The following is a 17,882-nucleotide window of genomic DNA, read 5'->3' on the forward strand; positions in this document are numbered from 1 at the left end:
GCTTCCCTCCTGCCCCCCCTCAGGACAGGTGGAAATGGTAGAAAGGAGGAAACAGATAAAAACCTGTGCCAGCTGTGCTCCCCATACACCCCCTTGGGTGCTCTCATGGTGTTCAGATCTCTCCTCTACCCTACAAGCTCCTGCTGACGTTGCACGGCATCAGGCTGGGGCTCAGCTGAGCTGCACCCTGAGGCTCGCACAGAGCATAGTACCAGCCATTTTTTTACAGCTTGCTGCATCAGGAACACGCCTGGGACAAACTGGCAGAGCTTTTCAGATGTCTGACATGTTTTTGAAGCATTCATGAGCTATCCTCATCTTCTTCTGCCAGCCAGGGAAGAGTTAAGATGGGAAGTGCACGATGCATCTTGTAATGGCACCGATGTGTGCGTCAGGTGTGCCTGCGTCATCCAGCTCCCTTGGCTGCTTCCCAAGGCTGGGGCTGAGCTCTCCTTTTCTCCTGCTGGGAATAGCCTGGGACCCATCTAGCCCGGCCACAGGGGACATGGACTTCAGATCTGGTTGCTGTACCTACACTGTGCTATGATCAAGGTCCTGAAAGCCCCCTGCTGCCACGCCCCATCTTATAGCTCGGGAAGTGGGTGGGAGACCCCTGTCTAAAGGGGCAGCCTTACATCACTCAGCAAAACCCCCTCAATTTTCTATAACTGTGGTTGTTCGGTTTCTCAGGGAAGCATGCAATTCCCCATGTCCAGCCCCAAACTCCACTCTGGTGCTCACACACCCAGACCGGGTATATGTCTGCAGGCACAGCTACATCTCCCAGGAAGCAGCAGCCTGTGGGCCGGGCCACTGCAGGTGAGCATCACCCCATCACGGCAGTCCACACCACAGCTTAGCATCATTCCCATCCCACAGAGTGGGTACAGTTCTTGTTCCCAGACCCTGCGAGCAGGGATGCTGACTTGCAGGGTGGGCAAATCCCAGCTGTTTCTCTCCTCTACACATGGAGCTCCCCAAGCTGTGACAGCCCACCTGCTGGAGCACAACACAGCAGGACACACTCTTGGCACTAGGCTTTTCCCAAGCAGTCAGTAGCTCCAGACCACAGGGTTCTTGTTCCTCCCACCTTCACAGGGATCTCCTGTATCCCAAGGAACTGCTCACTCCAGCCACCACCAGATCATTCAACGCACCTTTTCTAGTTACAGGTGGGTGTTAAGCACTAAGCCCCAGCACAGGATGCAGGCAGCACATGTCCACCCCATGCCAACCTCAGCCCTGCCTTGTCCCTGGAGAGCTGCCAGATCAGATCACGCAATACAGGGTTTTGCAAGAACAGTTTTTAATTCAGAATTGGACAGACACATGAGCAGTCTATTAAAAATGAAGTGCATCCTAGGGTCTTATCAAGGCTGGACACAGACAAGACCCAGACTTTCTTTATGGGCTTCACTGTGCAAAGTAATTGAGAAGGAAACTGGTTGTTTAACTGCCCCCAGATGGTTTGCAGCCTTCGAGCATCAGGAAGACACCTCAAGCCCCCCCCCAAAGGAAGACTTGCCATTCACCCACCACAGGGGAAATCTCCTTGCCCAGAGGACACAGGAGGTGTCCTATCTGCCCCAGCCCACTGCCGCTGGATACCCAGTGGGGTTCCTCCAGGCTCACACCAGAACCCTGGGCATCCCCAAGCATTAGGTGACAGATGAACACAGCACAGCCCCAGCACTTATTTCTGTGTGGCAGCAATAGGCTGCAGACAGTATTTCAGGGACATCGCCAGTGCCCAAGTGCCACTATTTTTCCAACCTTTAGCAGGGCTGGGGGTGCCTGACTCCCCTGTGCTGCTGTCTACAGCACATCCAGCTGCTGGGCAGAGCATGTGGAGCACAAGCTCCAGAGGAGGAGATCAGCAGTCACCTCCACCTTTAATAGCTGAAGGCATCAGGATGGCCCAAAGAACATGGAGGAGATGCCATCCCCCATCACAGACTGCTTGTCATCAGGTCCGTGGGCCAATATCGGTCATCCATGTACTGACTGCTGTCTGTGGTGGGGTCTGTGACAGGACTGGGGGGCCGGGGCGGCAGGCTACGGGCTAGCTCGGTCTCCCACTGCACCTCCACCAGTCTGTACAGCTCCATGGCTGTCTGAGCATCCTCCACTGATGAGTGCCCTTTGCAGCCGACCTAAAAAAAAAGGGAAAAAGCCTCATTAGTAAAAGGGGTTGCCAAATATCCAACAGGTCACCTTGAGTGCTTGCTCAGAAGGACACAAGTGCTGGGAGTTTTGGAGATGGCAAAGGTTCAGTGCAGCCTAGGAGAAACATGCATCTCAAGCACTTTCTGGAAGGCAAAGGTTCTGTACTTGCTTTACTGAAACGCTTAATAGTCAGCTTGGGAGGTCCTGGGTTCCCCTAGCTTGATCGCACTTGGGAACAGAGGATAAACAAGGTTCAACTCCATCTCACAGAGGGCACTCACAGAGATGGGACCAGACTGACTGCACAGGCTCATAGCAAGCCTAGGAACTACTCCCCGTTCTCAAGGTTCCTGGTGCTCACCTGGATCTTTTTCTGGAGCAGGTGCCTGGCCAAGCTTTTGAGGGAGACACTAGCCTTGCTGGGTAGCCCTGCCTTCTGGTTCAGCATGGGGATACGACTGGTGTCTCGGGTCCTGTCTTTCGGGTGGAAGTACTTCAGGGCTTGGAAGTCATTGTGGATGGCGTGTCCTACCACAATCTTGTCTTTCAGGATCTTCAGGATCTGGAAGCGTCAGAAAGGGATAGACAGGACACCAATTAAGCATAAAATAAACCATTTTGTGCTAAATTCAGTTCCTTCAGTTCCACTCTTCTGGCTCCCAGAACAGAGCAGCAACAAGCAAACTAACTACACATCTTCAGAGGCTCCTATCCTCTACTTGTGTTTCTGCTTCAGAGCAGCTCAGCACAGGCCACTAAATACCCCAATTTGTGTCCAACACCTAATACACAGCCTTTTTTCTTTTTTTTTTTTTAAATTTTTCTTTTTCCTTACCTCCATCTGGGCAACCTTGAAGGGAATTGCATTCTTCATGTGCCGCTTGGTGATGCCGCTCCACCGTGTCCGGTAGTCCATGATGGGGAGCTCAGGCTGGACATACTTGTCATAGATGACGTCCCCCTCATAGTTCACCACAGAGCACCGCGCCAGCTCACTCAGCTTGCCCTGAGGACCAGTGCCCACCATCTCACAGTCAATGGCCACATACTTGCCTGGGCGCAGAAGTGGTGAGGACATTTGCACCCCCTTGGAGCTGCCACTCCCCTGGGACAGCAGCACAGAGTGGTGCCTGGCTATGCTGTCTGGAGAGGCAGATCGGGGCAGGGACGAGTAGGCAACCTGTTTGGATTTGGAGACCTTCCCGCAATATGGTGCTGTGGTGCCACCTGCTTTGGTGAGCGTGCTGTGTGCCTCTGTCCCTGTCACAAAGGCCTGGCTGCCCAGACGCCGTCTCAGCAGCCCTTTCTGCTCCAGCAGTGCCCGGCGCTCCATGAATCGCTGATGCTTGCGGCTCTTCTTCTTGCTGCAACCCTGTGGTGAGCTGGGGCCCTCCGGGGGCTGAGCGCATCTCCTTGTGGCGGGATCATGGGTGCCCTGTGGGGTGGGCATGGAGACCTTTGGAGCAGGCAGCAGTGGGGTCATCTGCCCTTTACCAGGAGGCATCCCTGCTGGAGTGAGTACAGGGGGGGTATGAGTGCCTTCAAGCACCCCTGTCAAAGGGGACCCACATACCCCACAGCAACCCAGCCCCTCCGTGACATACCCACCCCCCCGGCAGTGTGCGCAGGCACAGGCAGCGCAGCCAAGGGGTAGGGGAGAACACGGACACTTTGTCTCAAACTGTCCTCATGCCCTTACCTCCTCATTGCCTGGCCCCTATCTGCCCCATTCGGGGTCCCAAGGCCCTGCCCACCTTCTTACCGATCCGCAGACCCCTACCCACCTCACTGCCCAACACTACACACACCCTAGAGCCCTGCCTGCCCACTGCACGGCCCCTTCCTGCCTCAGTCCCGGCCTCAGCCCCCTGCCCACCCCACTACACACCCCCTAGAGCACTGCCTGCCTATAGCCCGGGCTCTCCCCGCCTCAGCCCCGGCCCTGGGCCCCTGCCCGCCCCACCGCCCGGCCCCGGGCTCCCCCCGCCCCAGTCACAGCCCCGGGCCCCTGCCCGCCCCACCGCCCGGCCCTGGGCTCCCCCCGCCCCAGTCACAGCCCCGGGCCCCTGCCCGCCTCTGTCCCAGCCCCGGGCTCTCCCCGCCTCAGTCACAGCCCCGGGCCCCTGCCCGTCCGGCCGCCCCTCGCCCCTTACCCCACCGTCTCCAGCCCCGGCGCGGCTCCCACGTGTCTTACCCGGAAGCCGCCGCGCTCACATGCCCGGGCAAGTCCCGCCGTGGCCACGCCCCCGCCTCCCTATTGGCTGCGCGGAGGGGTGATTTGCATACAGGGCGGGAGCTGTGAGCGGGGCGGGGCTGCTGCCAGCGCTCCGGTTCCAGCGGCGGAGCGGGAGGCGCGGTGTGGGGGGTGATGGCAGCCCGTGTTGGGCCGCTGGAGCAGCGCACCTGGTGCTTGCATCCCACAGCTGGGAGCTACTGAGGGCTTCCAGCTTCTGGCCCTGGTAGGAAGGGACCCACTCTGGGGTATTGTGTCCAGTTCTGGAATCCCCAACGTAAGAAGGATGCGGAATTGAGGAAGGCTACGAAGGTGATCTGAGGGCTGGAGCCGCTCTGCTGTGGGGACAGGCTGAGAGAGCTGGGTTGTTCAGCCTGGAGAAGAGAAGGCTCTGGGGAGACCTTAGGGCAGCCTTCCAGTACCTGGAAGGGCTACAGGAAAGCTGGGGAGGGGCGTTTTACAAAGGCATAGAGTGACACGACAAGGGGAATGGCTTTAAATTGGAAGAATGAAGATTTAAACTGAACATTAGGAAGGAATTCTTCATGACGAGGGTGGTGAGACACTGGCACAGTTTTCCCAGGGAAGTTGTGGCTGCCCTGTTCCTGGAGGTGTTCAAGGCCAGGTTGGATGAGGCTTGGAGAGACCTGATCCAGTGGGAGGTGTCCCAGCCCATGGCAGGGGGGCTGGAACTGGATGGGCTTTAAGGTCCATTCCAACTCAAACCAAAATATGATTCTATGGTTCTATGATTCTAGGTGGTGGGTTTGGTGTGGAGATGCACATCGGGGTACTCAGCCCCACACACTGGGCTCGGCTGAGCAGCAGTGTTCTGCAGTTTTGCCGTGTATTTGCTAGGGTGAAGTGAAGTGGTGACCTTGTGGACATCCCTTCTCCAGCTGGGGACTGTCGTGATGCTGTCTAGGGCAGCACCACTTCTGTGGGGTGGACTGAGGTGTCACAGCATGGGATTTGCATCCTCCAGGCTCTCCTCTGGTGCTCCCCAGGGCTGCGAGGGGTCAGCTCTGGCCAGGGCATGGGTGCGGATGGGGTTTCAGACCAGCCTGTCGTTGCTTCACTCTTGAGTTTCACAAAAGCAACGCTCAAGGTGGTCAGAAGAGGAGAAGGACCACTGGCAGCCCCAGCTCCACCTTTTCCCTGTGCCTTTAACATTGCCGAAGATGCCTTGCGCCCTAGGGCAGACTGTGACTTGTTGTGGTGGGATGAGCCATACAACAACAAAATCACTAGTCTTCCAGAGGGAGCCAGGCACTGTCTGTCCTCATCCTGCAGGGCCCTGTGCTGAGCATCCCTCTCTCCCAGCCACCGAGAGGGCTCAAGAGGATGAAGGACACGTGTTTTCACATTCTGTCATTCCCCCTTCTCACCATACTTGAGCTTCTGCAGCATGGTCAGAAAGAAAAGATTTAGATTACCCTGTGATTTATTTTTTCCTATTTCTTTTGTGTTTTTTCTCTAAACAGTAAACCCCTTCCTTAAACCTTTTGCTTCTGTGGTTTGCATCTATTGCTTCTGTCCGTGCTGTTCAGCTAATTAATTCTCCTTCATGAGGGCAGCTCAAGTGTCCCACAGTAACTTGCTAGGGAGCTCTGACAAGTCTCTTTGTAGAAATTTATGCTCTTTCCTGCTGTTTTGGGTGAAACCGTGCGTTGCAGCTCTTGGTGACGTCCATTTGTGGTTCCTGAACCTCTTTGCTCTGTTTTTCTCCCACTTAAGCAAGGTGTAAGCTGACCGTCACTGCATGAGTGGGAGCAAACTTGAGTTCTAGTGTGAGGGAAATGGGTTTCCTTTGCTGGTGGCATTTCTCCACCAGCTCTAGACAGGTGAGGAGGTGGCATCACTGGCTGCTCTTCTCCCTCAAGCCCTGTAGTGGGACAGGAAGGAGATTCAAGTACCTCAGCTGTTTGGTGCTTCTTGGTGGATAGCTTCTTCCTGGACACGTTGCTGTTGCACTTGTGGGTCTGATCACTCTTGGCTGGTCCATAACAAGCCCATCCATCTCCTCTCCTCTTTACTCAGTGACTCCTTCCTTCCCAGGCTGTATGTTTTGCAAGAGGCATGTGATTCTCTTCGGCAGTGCAAAGTTTTAGCTATACCTTCTTGGTTACAAAGACAACCTCAACAGGAGAAATTATGGGTATGTGAGGAGGAAGGGAAAAGGTTTATCAAATTTCCCAAGGCCAAGATAGCCCAGTCTGCAAGGGAACAGGGGCATCATTTTTCTCCCATATCCCAAATGCAAGGATGGAGGTGGAATAAAGTCAGACTAGCTCTGAATGGATCCATCGATGTCCTGTGGCCTCCTCTGATCCCATTGACCTCTGGGTCATCAGTAGATAGTTGTTTTTCCTTTTGGTAGAAGCCTTGTGCCGAACAGGGATGCCACTTGACTCCACAGATCCCTGTGGGGGAGGGCTTGGCACCAGATGGTAGAAATATTATTTCAGACGTGGCAGAGGAGCCAAGAGCTGAGATGAAGGCAGAGTGCACCAGAGCCCGGGAGAGGTTTCTGCACTGTTTGCACAATTTGAAATAATAACAAAATCTGTAAAACTCTGGGTAGAACACGACTAGAGTAACAGGCTAAATTTGTTGGATTAATAATTTACTCGAAGCGATTGGCCATGCTCCAAGTGAGATGAGCACCAGCCTAATCTCAGGCTGAGCAGCCTGCGTGGCTCTGTCCTCGTCTGGGAGCTGGTCCCTCTCCTGCCACCTGGTCATTGCTCCTGCAATAAAAGCCAGTGTCTGGCCAAGGTGCCTGTCCCCAGGTCATTGCTGCCGAAGGCTGCAGGACTTCTGCAGTGTTTATGGTCCCTTTGTCTATGGTTTTCAGAGTGCTGCTTTGCAGAGTGGAGGTGGTGGCAGTGGGTGTCTGTCACTATCTTCGGGCTTGTGAACTCACCTGTCCTCTGCCTCTTTCCCTTCTCCAGCTGATTCTCTGTCCTTGGCTGCAGTGCTGATAGGATGGAGGAACAGAGACATCCTGACATTTGGGATGGGAAGGGAGATGAAGTCCCAGTGCTGGGAGGAGACAGCGGCTGTGGCCGCAGCAGCCAATTAATGTGATCATGTTTATGAATGTGGATTAGTAATTCCAGGTAAACTCTCCAAGAGCGGTGTTGCAGGCAAACAAAGCCTTCCACCCACCTGGGAGCCTGCTGGCAGCCAGCAGTCCCCAACAGTGCCAGCACGTTCCTGCTGTGACTCTAAACCACCTAATTTCCCAGTCCCAGCCTGGACACAACTCATTTAGTCTCCTATTACTGTGATTCTAGAGCTCGTGCCTGGGACTGGGCACATGTTTCATCTTAAACCTGAAGGGCAGAGAGGCAAGAAGCGGCTGGCAGAAGCCAAGGGTTTCTGCAAGTCCTGTCAGCAAGGACCTTTGTGAAGAAGTTAGGACACTGTAAGGTCTCAGTTAATGAATTCTTTCCTCACTCCTGCTTTACACCCTAGATGCTTCAGCTGTAGCTGCTGTTCGAGTTCCTTGTCTGAGCTGACTCATGCAAAACTTCGATGAGACTGTAGTCCTTGGGGCTAAGAACAGGGACAGACTAGGGGCGACAGTGCCCACCCAGCCTTGAAGACTACTTAGTGCTGAGAAGTCCTGCTTGGAAGGCAGAAAACCTTTTCCTTTCCCTTGGAAAATCAATAACCCTCATCTGAGGGAATTGCCTGTATCCCTCAACATGGACAGACCTTCTCCTCAACCGTGTTCCAGTTGGTGCTGGTGCTCCGGGGATGCTGCTAAGGATAAGGAGGGATGCTCCCAAAGCAGGAGGTAAGGGTGGATGACGCTGCCATACGGCTCCCCCCTCACTCTCCATTTTCTGGCTTGCCCCCAGGAGAGCAGTAAGCAATTATGGGCCACATGGAAGCTTCATTATCGCTCTGTCGTGGCCTCATTTGACGAGACATTTTATTGCCAAACTTATTAAAAGTGAAACGTGTGGTTTCTGCACAGCAATTTCCTGTCTGCAGTGATAAGCCAGGCTCTGCCTGCTGTGTAATAAACAGTTATTTTTATGTATGGCTTTGGCTGGAGCAATGAGGAGGAGAGAGGGCCCAGCTCATGTTAATTGCAGTGGTTAATGAGATCTATTTTGGGAGTGATGTGTGAGGAGGTGCATGCCCTCCCCCTGCCATCATTCTGCAGCAGAGGAGGCCTCTGGTGGCTTCATGCTCTGGGTGCCACCAGCAGGGACCAGGCAGGGTCTCCTCCTCACGACACTTAGGGACAGCATACCCAGAGGGGATTAATCTGAAAACCCCTCCCTTACCTCATCTCACCCCTTTGTCACAGCTGGGAGCAAATGAGGGACCTGCTGTGCACCCACACAGCGTGAGACCCCCTTCCCCTGCAAGGGCTGTCCCTGAGCTTTGCTGATCCCCCCTCTGTGTGATGCTAGATGGAGCCCCAGAACCCACAGTCTCTGCTTCAGCCTCCCCAGATCCTCCTGTCTGCCTGAGTGTTTGCATGGCATTTTCAGGTGATACTGGTGGCCAAGGCCCAGGGCATCCATCACGGCACCTTCCTGACATCCCTGCTTAGGCATCTGCAACAGGCAAGTGCAACAGGAAAGCAGATGGCAGGGGGAATAAATTCAAATAGCACACTAATGTCACACAAAACCTGTGTTGCTGCGGGGCTGTGACCGGCAAAATTCTGATAAATATCAGCAAAGCTGCCAAATATGACTTCATTTTGTCAGGAACAAATGTCCTCGTTGAGTGTGCACTTTGTATTTTGGTTTATTTGTATCTTTTTAATATGTTTCAAAAGGAAACAGCTTTTTAAAATGCAACGTCAAAACTGCGTTCACAAGAATTCCTGGTTTCTATTTTCTCCCCCATACCTGACCAACCTGAAACTGTATGACTTTTCCCAATAAACAATTTGTCAGAAAAATTCCTCTTGGCTCTGAGAGCCCTGTTAGTTATTTGTCAGCAGTCAAAACCCTGTTGAGTATTTCCCATCTGACTTCTTTCCTTAACAGTGGCTTTATTGGTCTGGGAATTAACGGCCAGAGATGGGATACTTGCTATTCATTGCAGTCGTCCCAAATGCCACTCATCTCATCAGGGCACGGCTCCTCAAAGCAAATGCCTCTTCTTCCTCCAATGCACTTTTTTTTTGGCAATCATGGAGCATTTTTCCTCCAGTTTGCTCTCTGCAACCTTCTGACCCCACAGCATGTGCTGCTGCCCTCAGGCTTGGACCCACATCAGGTCCCCCATTCCTGTCCCCCATCCTTGTCCCCTATCCTCATCCCTGCTGCCCGACTCAGCCTCTCGTTAGGTAAACTCCCTCTGTCTCTAGCCCAGGCCCTCGTTAATTTGTATTGCAGCGTGTGTCGTGGGCTGACGTGTAATTAGAGCTCCTGAAGCCTGTCTCATGCTGTAATTGCCATGACAGGGGCCACAGCATATCCGCTTGTTAATTAGCAAACCACAATATCCCGGGGGCTCGTTGAGAGCTGCCTTAATTGTATTTCAGCTGGAACAGAGGGATAATTACCCTTTGGTAGCACCGCCACTTTTTAATTCTTTAAAAAAAAAAGAAAAAATAAAGAAACTCCCCGACTGATCTCCTCTTCCTCTCTGTGGCCGCTGCCTTTCCCCTTGGCCACCCAGGGACCTGGTTTTGTCCCAAGGCTGAAGGGGAATGGCTGTGGGGCTCATTCCCCTTGGCATGGAGATGGGCTGCCAAGAGCTTTGCAAGGGGATACACGGGACTCTTCTGGGAACCCCACTCTGTGGATGCCGGTTGGCTTGCTGGGAGTGCTATTTGACAGGAATCCAATCTTAGCTGGTGGGAAGCCCTCTGGCATCACCACTGAGCACCGCCAGGGCTCCCAGCATGGCTTGCTCAAAGGAACAGCCTGTGTCCAGGGAGGAATGAGCCAAGGTCTTCAGGCTCCCCACCAACCAGAGGGGCTGAAGTCCCCTTAAAACGCAAGTGCGAGATGCCATAGGCTGCAGGGAGAAAGCTATGGATCTAGCAGGGCTTGGCGCGTAATCATATGCTGCTGCCAAAAGTGCTTTTCTACTTCACATCCCCAACATACTTGAGCACCAACACCGAGTGGGACCTCAGCACACTTGGTGATGGAAGTCTCTGTTCTAGCAAACTCCATGGCAGCAGGGCTCCAGCCCACGTGGATTTGATGGAACTCAGAGGTGGATCATCTTGTTTCTCAATTCCCTTCTTAGCAAACCTCACCGGGCAACTGGGACTCTTCTGTGGCCTGCTTAAAAACTTTTCCATCCATGGAAACGATATCTCTGCAGGGTGTGAGTGTGTCTGCATGTCTCATAGTGGTCAGGAGGAGGCTGCAGAGCTTTGGTGTGAGATGAAGGAAGTGCTGAGGCTCAGCATCACCCTTCTGAGAGCACTGCAGGCTCCAGACCCCCTCTATGCAATGTCGCAAAGGAGCTGTTGGTGGGCCAGGATCTTGGGGAAGATTAACCTGAGAAGAGAAGCTCATACACAACATGCATCCCATTTCCTATGCTTCCCTCTAAAACGACTCAAAGAGCTCAGCTGCCATCAGCTCTGCTGATTCCTGTGGTTAAAAATATCGCATAATGGACAACTGGCCTTCGGGAGCTGTTTTGTGAATTGGTTTAAATATGAGACCTGGCTCTTTGCTGAGAAGCTACATAGGGGTCAGCCTTGAAGAAAAGATCAGTATAGTGGTTCTAAGCACTAGCAAAAAAGAAATAACCAGAGCAAAGAGCCTTGAAAATAATTACAGCCTAAGAGCTGCGGCGGGAACTCGGCGACCTGAAGCCATCTTCTGGACTTTAATGCAATCAACAGATTGACACTGCTGGGTCCTGAAGGCTGGTTTTTGGAGGTTGTGCAGCAGAGGTGAATGCCAGAACAGGCGGAGAAACAACACAGGTGCCTGTTCCAAAGGTTGGAGCTAGAAAAGTATTTCAAATTCCATGGAAGAACCAGATGGAAGCAACAACTGGAACGCCCTATGCATAATTGAGGGCACCTTCAAGGGTGAGCAGGAGGTGGCTGCCCACCTGCAGGATGCTCTCTGCTGCTGCCATGCAAGTCAATGTCATTAGAGCTGGGGACGGAGTTTATAGCTGAGTAACCACAACAACTTTGCACAAATTAAACAACATACCTCAGGTTAATTAGATTTCTTACTGCTGCCTCCATTAACTTAGTCCTGTCGTCTGCTGCCAGAAGTGAATGTAACCCCTTTGAAATTCATAGGTATTATTACCCAGAGATGTGGATGGCTAAACTTCTTCCTGGGCAACCATACCAGTGTGGGCATGATTGGGAGATGCTGCCTTCTCTGCTTAGAATTCCCTTGGTGCAGCAGATCAGACCAAGCAGAGATGCAGTTGTCCTCCACCAGTGCAGTGGTTGGGCTGGATTTCCCCAGCTCGCATTTCAAACCCACCTTCTCATATGACGATCTTTAAAAAAAAAATAGGTATTTTTGCAGCAGAGTGGCTCTCTCATTATTCCACGAGACGCCGTGTGAATACAAATAAACAAAATAACCCCCTTTGACAACATCTAAGAATACGGCTTCATATTTTTAAACCAATTTCCTTCGACTGTGTCAGGGCCTGTTTGGTGTTTGCTAGACAATTATGTGGCTAATGAGGACAGCCACGGTTACATCAGGTGGGATTAGGAAGAATAAGACTACAAATGTTACAGTGCTTAAGACAACTGCTAACTAATGGGGGCTTGGAGGGCACATCCAAGGGGCAGGCGGCTCCTTGCGGGGCTCCTGGTTCTGTTTTGAAGGAGATACAGCAGGCAGTAGGCAGCGGACAGGCTGGCCAAAAGGTGATAGAAGTCCCGGTCACTATATGGTGATTGTGTCCACAGGAAATGAGAAAGTTTGCTGATAATTAGGAATATTTTGGGAAAGCCATGACAAATACCTGACCCTGAGGTTGTCCCATGGAGACAGAGACACGAGCCCTTCAAGTGAGCATGAGACACCAGCCCCAACCACCCTGCAGGGCTCAGCAAAACGTGTTCAAAAGCAATAAGGGAGCTGAGCCTCACATCTGAGATCATTGACAAACTGGTATTTTAGCTGAAGCCTTTCCATCCCAGCTCTCTTACAGCATGAAGGTTTGTAGAGTGTTTCTGCAGGGCTATGGCTGTCTCCCAGCCCTCTGAGGAGGGGGAGGAAGGAAAGCAGGGAGGAAGCCTGGTGCTGCAGTGAGACCCTGTTCCTTGGATCACTGGGGCAGGCACAAGCAGCCAGCTCTGACCTTTGGATGCCTCCTGCCAGCCACCTCTCCATCAGCTCTTCAGCCACCCACTCAACCACACACTGGCTTTCCCATCACGCAGCCATCCATACCCTTCTTGGATGGCTGTGCTGGTAATCCCTGCAGGCACCCTAAATCATGTTCAGTGTGGTGTAAATTTTGAGGTTGCTCTGTGCAGGGATAAGAGTTGGACTTGAGGATCCTTGTGGGTCCCTTCCAACTCAGGTCATCCTGTGAACTCCTACACCACAGTAACCCGCGCCACTCTGCTGGGAGACCAGCCAGCAGGGCCGTGTCACTGGCCACAGAAGCTTTGCTTTTCGCCCTTCATACCCCCATACCCCTGAACTCTCACCCTGTGTTTTGGCTGCATCTTCTAAAAAAACTTACCAGCTAAAGTGAACCAAGACAGGTTCACTTACCTATGGAAGGATGCATAGCCACAGCCATGGCAGAGGTGCCACCATCTGTCCATCTTAACACCTGAGCAGGAGACTGTCTAGACCCAACAACCTCAAGATCAAGATGTCAGCCACCTTTAAACCACATTTCTGTGCCAGCTTTCTGATGCACCTTTGAAATGGATCACAGCAGGGCACAGAGCCAAGTGTCTCGTCCTCAGATCCATCTTCCTCCCTTCACAGTTCCATCAAAGAGCTCCTGTCTTTCTTTCTCAGCATGAGGGCCACTCTCGGTGGCAGCAGGAAGCCTGTGTCCTCTCCCAGCCTTCCTACCAGAGAGCAAAGTTGGGTGATGAAGACTTTGCAGAAGGGCTTGGGGAACAGCTAGCTCCTTGCTTTTCCTCCTACCCTTTCCATTGCCATTTTGCTGCCATTTTTGGATTCCCCAGCATTTAGTCCCAGTGCTTAGTCTCAAGAGTCCAGTAGCCCCCCAAGTCATGCCAAGATCCAGCGGCCAAGTAGAAGCTCATGAAGACATTCTAATCCCTTTTGCTGACTGCTCCATTCGTGGTTCTGGAGTCCCAGCCCAACCCTGGGCTGATACCACCAGCCACAGACCTCAGCACCCTGAGGACCATGCCTGCCTGTTCCCTGGCCCTGCCATGGCCAACCCACCCGTGCCTGCTACCTGCCTTCCTGGAAGAAGATGGTACATGTGCTGAAGAGCCTCCCTTGAGCACAGCCACTGAATTGCACTCCGGATGACTAATTTGCACCGTAATTGGTGTGGAAACGAATGCCAGAAAGCACTGAAATACCGAGAAGTGAAGCTCTCCATCTTGGCTTCCTTCAGGGAAATAGGCTTAATTAAGAGTCTGTCTTGCAGAGAGAGATAATTTCCAGCTACGTGTTGAAACAGGAGACTGGGTGGAGGTTGCAGCTGAGACCAACGTCTTCTCTTCAATGAGTTCACTTGGCCTTTACAAAGTGAGGGCAGATATAGTTGTAGGTTCCTCAGACCTCCGCATTTCTGGGGCTTGGCCAGCTCCGCCTTGACACACAGAACATCTCTATGGCCCTTGCCCCTCCATTTGTGCTATTCAGCCCCAAGAGAACCTTTCTCTTTTCATCCACACGTTGGGCCCCATCAGTAGCAGCTCCCATTTGAAGTGATTGCATTAGTAGCAGAAGGCCATTTTACCAACCTAGGCCATGCTGGCTCCAGTGCTATTGATTCTATGCCTACAATCTCTACCAGTATTGGCATTATGGCTGTTCAAACTTCAAGCGACTCATTGATTACTCTTGGGCTCTCTGTTGGGGCTTCTCCCTGGTGTATTTGCTTCGGACAGGCAGTCACATCCCAGCCCCCAGGGATGGTGGTCCCAGCCATCCCACACATCTGGCACCCCTTCCTGCCCTGGACAAATAGTGCATGCCAGGAGAAGTTGCAATATGGCAAGCAAACTGGAGTGGCCTTGTGGTGCTTTGCTGGGTGTGCTGGCACTGTGAGCGATGCCCGGTGAGCCCTGGCTCTGGTGGGAAGGAGGCTCTGGGGTACCGGCTGCCATGGAAAGCTGCTGGATCTGACGCTGCTGCCTTCAGAGCACGGCTGGCATTGAGACGCCCCAGCCCGTTCCCCACGGCCTCGCTGTGCACAGCTGTTCCCTTAGAAATAGCTGTTGCCATGGTTTTTCCAAAGAAAACACATCTCTCCCCCCCTTCCCCACCACCACCACTCCCCACTGCCTTAACCTTGTGACAACAGTGATGACGCGGCTCCCTGAGAAAGGCCACTTCATGTAACTATGGTAACAATTAGCTTTCTCTTGATTTTACTTCGGGGGTGATGCTAGGGAGAGGGACCCAGAGCTCCTCTGCTGGAGCGGGTGCTTCCCCCAGCCTTGCACGCGGAGCTGCGGCTCACACGTACCAGCCTGCAGCTGCAGCATCCTGGGCAGATGCCTCACTTGGACATAGGGCTGTCTGCAATCCCCCTTTATCTTGGGGTGGCATGGACATGCCTTCCATGTCCTTTATAGGGGGCTATACCCCAGGATCCTATGTAGGCCCTAAGTATCTCAACAGGGCTCTGCTGGCCTCCAGCAGCAGCCAGCATAAGGAGCTCTAGGGAAGCATCCACCAAGACATGTGGGAGGATAGAAACATCTGCATCCCCCAGCCTCACCTCAAAAGCATGGGGGGAGGAAATAGGGAAGCAGCTGGGTGTGCTGGAGAAGAACTGGGAACCAGCTTGGATTTTGGGGCTGGGAACACAGTGGGGGTATCTGTAACATGGTTGTGTGGTCTGCAACAGCACCTCTGCTCCGAGCAATGGGTGGGTAAACAGTGCGAAGACGCTCCTTGGGAACATCCGAGCCACAGCTGCTGACTGCAGTGACTAAAATAAGTGTTTGCCTGCTTTTTATTCCTCTGAGCCCAGCAGAGCCCACTCAGCTCTAGAAGCAGAGCTGGAGTCTATTCTTAGCCCTGCAGGGAAGAGAGCGGGAGTCCCTGTGCTGCCGCCATGCAGGCCTGGGGGCTGCCACGTCCCATCCCCTCCCCGTGGGGAGGCACTGGGGAGGGAGGGACTGCACCCTGACAGGGACAAAGTCCTACTTTTTGGCTGAGGAGGATGGGGAAGGCAGTGGGATGGAGGATGCCCCAGGACCTCTCTTAGCATTGCTGGAACATTTGGCATCCCCGGGGTGACCACAATAGAGGCAGCTTTGGAAGGGTTACCCACTCCTGCAGAACTGCTTTTCTGCCTGGACATGGGAGAGAGTGGGGAACCTCAAGTCACATCTCCTGGAAGCAGATCTCGAGTCACACCTGCTGCTTCCAGGAAGAGGGTGTTGAGGGAAGTCAAGGGATCTGAGCTGAGAGTCACCGCAGCCCCGTGCTGTGCCAAGACTGGATCCTCTTGCCCAGCCCCAGACGCGAGATTCTGCTGCTGCCCACCCAAATGCTTCTCAGCTGTTTTGACTTGTGCTACAGACCATGGTGGCTAGAGATTCACCGGCTGCCAGCATCCCACCATCCCCACATTGTGCTGGTGGGCCTGCTCCAATACGTGGGGATATTGGGTGTGAATCCACACCAGTCTGAGGGAGCAGCAGGCACAGCGCAGGGAGCAAAACATCCACAGCTGGGCATAACGCATCCAGCCCAGCGCTCGGCTCCTCTCTCCATCCCAGCATTGCAAGGTTGAGGGCAGGATAGGGGGCAGGCAGGGATGCAGCTGTGTACGGGGGCCAGGGGCTGCAGGGAAGAAACCCTGGCTCCATAGCAACAGGTACTTGCCACGTAATGGAGTCCTTTCCGCTTAGCCTCCGCAGCCGCCAGACTTATTCGCATGGCCATAAATAATTCAATTTTCTCATTCATACACATGAATGCTGTGGGCCGGGGCTCCGGGTACGCTCAGCCTCCATCTGTCCAGGGAGGAAGGGGGAAATAGGGCCTGATAATAGACTCCAGCATTTGTTTAACATGGATGAATGTGGCCAGATGGCCTGGGAATGGGAGATGGGCATAGTGAAGTGGGAGGTGAGGGATGCTCTGGGGTGCTCCTGGCACCCTGAGCCTCCTGTGGATGAGGAGGGATGGAGAGAAGAGGACCGGCACAGGGATGCACTCTGGCACGTCCAAATCAATTCTGGCTCCCCTGTGTCAACTCTGGCATTTCCAAATCAGGATCTCTCTTGGAGATGGGGACTTTGGGAGTGGAAGTAGGTTAGGCAGGCTCAGGCAGTGCTTCTTTACACCATGCTTTTGGGTACCTTCCTGACAGGGAAGAAGTGATACGTAAGTGTTGTGCTGTGCTAAGGATTGTCCTGATCCCTGTCTCAGTGTGAATTGGGAGCAAGGGAGTCAATCCAGAACTGATATAATTTAGCTGGAAATGCCACAAGGGAAGGAACAAGAGGTGCTGCCACTCACTGCCCTGGGCAAGGGCCAGCAGCCCCCAAAACAACCGTAAAGAGTAGTAGCCGCAGTGATGGAGTGACACATTGCAGCTTGTTAGCATGATTAGCAGGCTCTTGGCCATCCCTTGGCAGGGGCACAGCGGGCCTGGCAAGAGAAAACAAGGGAATTAACGGGGTTAGGAGGCTGCACTTGAAAAGCCTGCGTGTCACTGCTGAGGAGCTGGCACCTGCTGCGTGCACACGCCGAGCTGGACTGGGGGATGAGGGTAGCTGGCTACTGCCTGGTGGCATCAGTTCCTTGCCTTTTTCCCCGTGGTCTGTGGACAGTCCAGGCCAAAGTGTGATGAGGGTTGTGTGAAAGCCAGCACCTTCCTCCCTTCTCAGGGTTTGACCAGAGGGAGCTGTTGCTCTAGCACACAATGGGCTCATACCCTTCCTGCCAAGAAAATACAGACCAGGAGCCTTGTAGGTAGAATTGGTCAATTCACCTTAGTGCTGCCTCTCACAGGCAAAGGGTTGGGCTCTTCACCCTTAATTCTGCCTCTCACAGGCAAAAGGTTGGGCTCCTCACCACTGGAGCAAGGTATAACCTTGTTTACCACCCAGAGAACTCCTTGTTGGAGACCCCTTTCCAGCTTAAGACAGCGCCAAGCAGGTGTTTAGCCTCAAGCTCAGGTGCTTTCTCGAATTGAAGCCTACAAAGCCGGCAAAGAGAATTTGGATGCTGCCAGAAGGAGGATCAAGAGAGGATCCTGCTCTCTGCTGGCATTATCTATCACCAGCATTGGAAGTGTTTCCCCCGTGGGAACAGGGGGCGGTGGAAGCGCCTGCTGGGGGAAACTGGGAGTGTAACCAGCTTGTACA

The 17,882-nt window shown here is 53.3% G+C and overlaps 1 protein-coding gene across 8 annotated transcripts; it reads right to left on the reverse strand.

Moving 5' to 3' along the window:
• Positions 1–1,299: 1,299 nt before the first annotated feature.
• LOC104059699 (apoptosis-enhancing nuclease) lies at positions 1,300–4,410 on the reverse strand. 8 transcript variants are annotated; one of them, XM_054078076.1, is made up of 4 exons: positions 4,320–4,410; positions 3,002–3,672; positions 2,528–2,728; positions 1,300–2,153 (listed from the first exon to the last, which is right to left on the reverse strand). In XM_054078076.1, the coding sequence occupies exons 2-4, from the start codon at positions 3,668–3,670 to the stop codon at positions 1,950–1,952; spliced, it is 1,074 nt and encodes a 357-aa protein (XP_053934051.1). In that variant the 5' UTR covers positions 3,671–3,672; positions 4,320–4,410; the 3' UTR covers positions 1,300–1,949. The 8 variants fall into 8 exon arrangements, with proteins under 8 accessions (XP_053934051.1, XP_053934050.1, XP_053934052.1 ...); XM_054078075.1 differs by having other exon boundaries at positions 3,002–3,675; positions 4,361–4,402; XM_054078077.1 differs by having other exon boundaries at positions 3,002–3,675; positions 4,320–4,380.
• Positions 4,411–17,882: the final 13,472 nt, after the last annotated feature.

The sequence above is a fragment of the Cuculus canorus genome, chromosome 12 (assembly GCF_017976375.1).
Source record: "Cuculus canorus isolate bCucCan1 chromosome 12, bCucCan1.pri, whole genome shotgun sequence".
NCBI lineage: Eukaryota > Metazoa > Chordata > Aves > Cuculiformes > Cuculidae > Cuculus > Cuculus canorus.

Coding starts and splice junctions, on each gene's coding strand:
- LOC104059699 (XM_054078076.1), bottom strand. CDS start 3,670: ATGCCTCCTGGTAAAGGGCAGATGACCCCACTGCTGCCTGCTCCAAAG. Junction 2,729..3,001: donor TCAAGGTTGCCCAGATGGAG/GTAAGGAAAAAG, acceptor TGACGCTTCCAG/ATCCTGAAGATCCTGAAAGA. Junction 2,154..2,527: donor TGCTCCAGAAAAAGATCCAG/GTGAGCACCAGG, acceptor CTTTTTTTTTAG/GTCGGCTGCAAAGGGCACTC.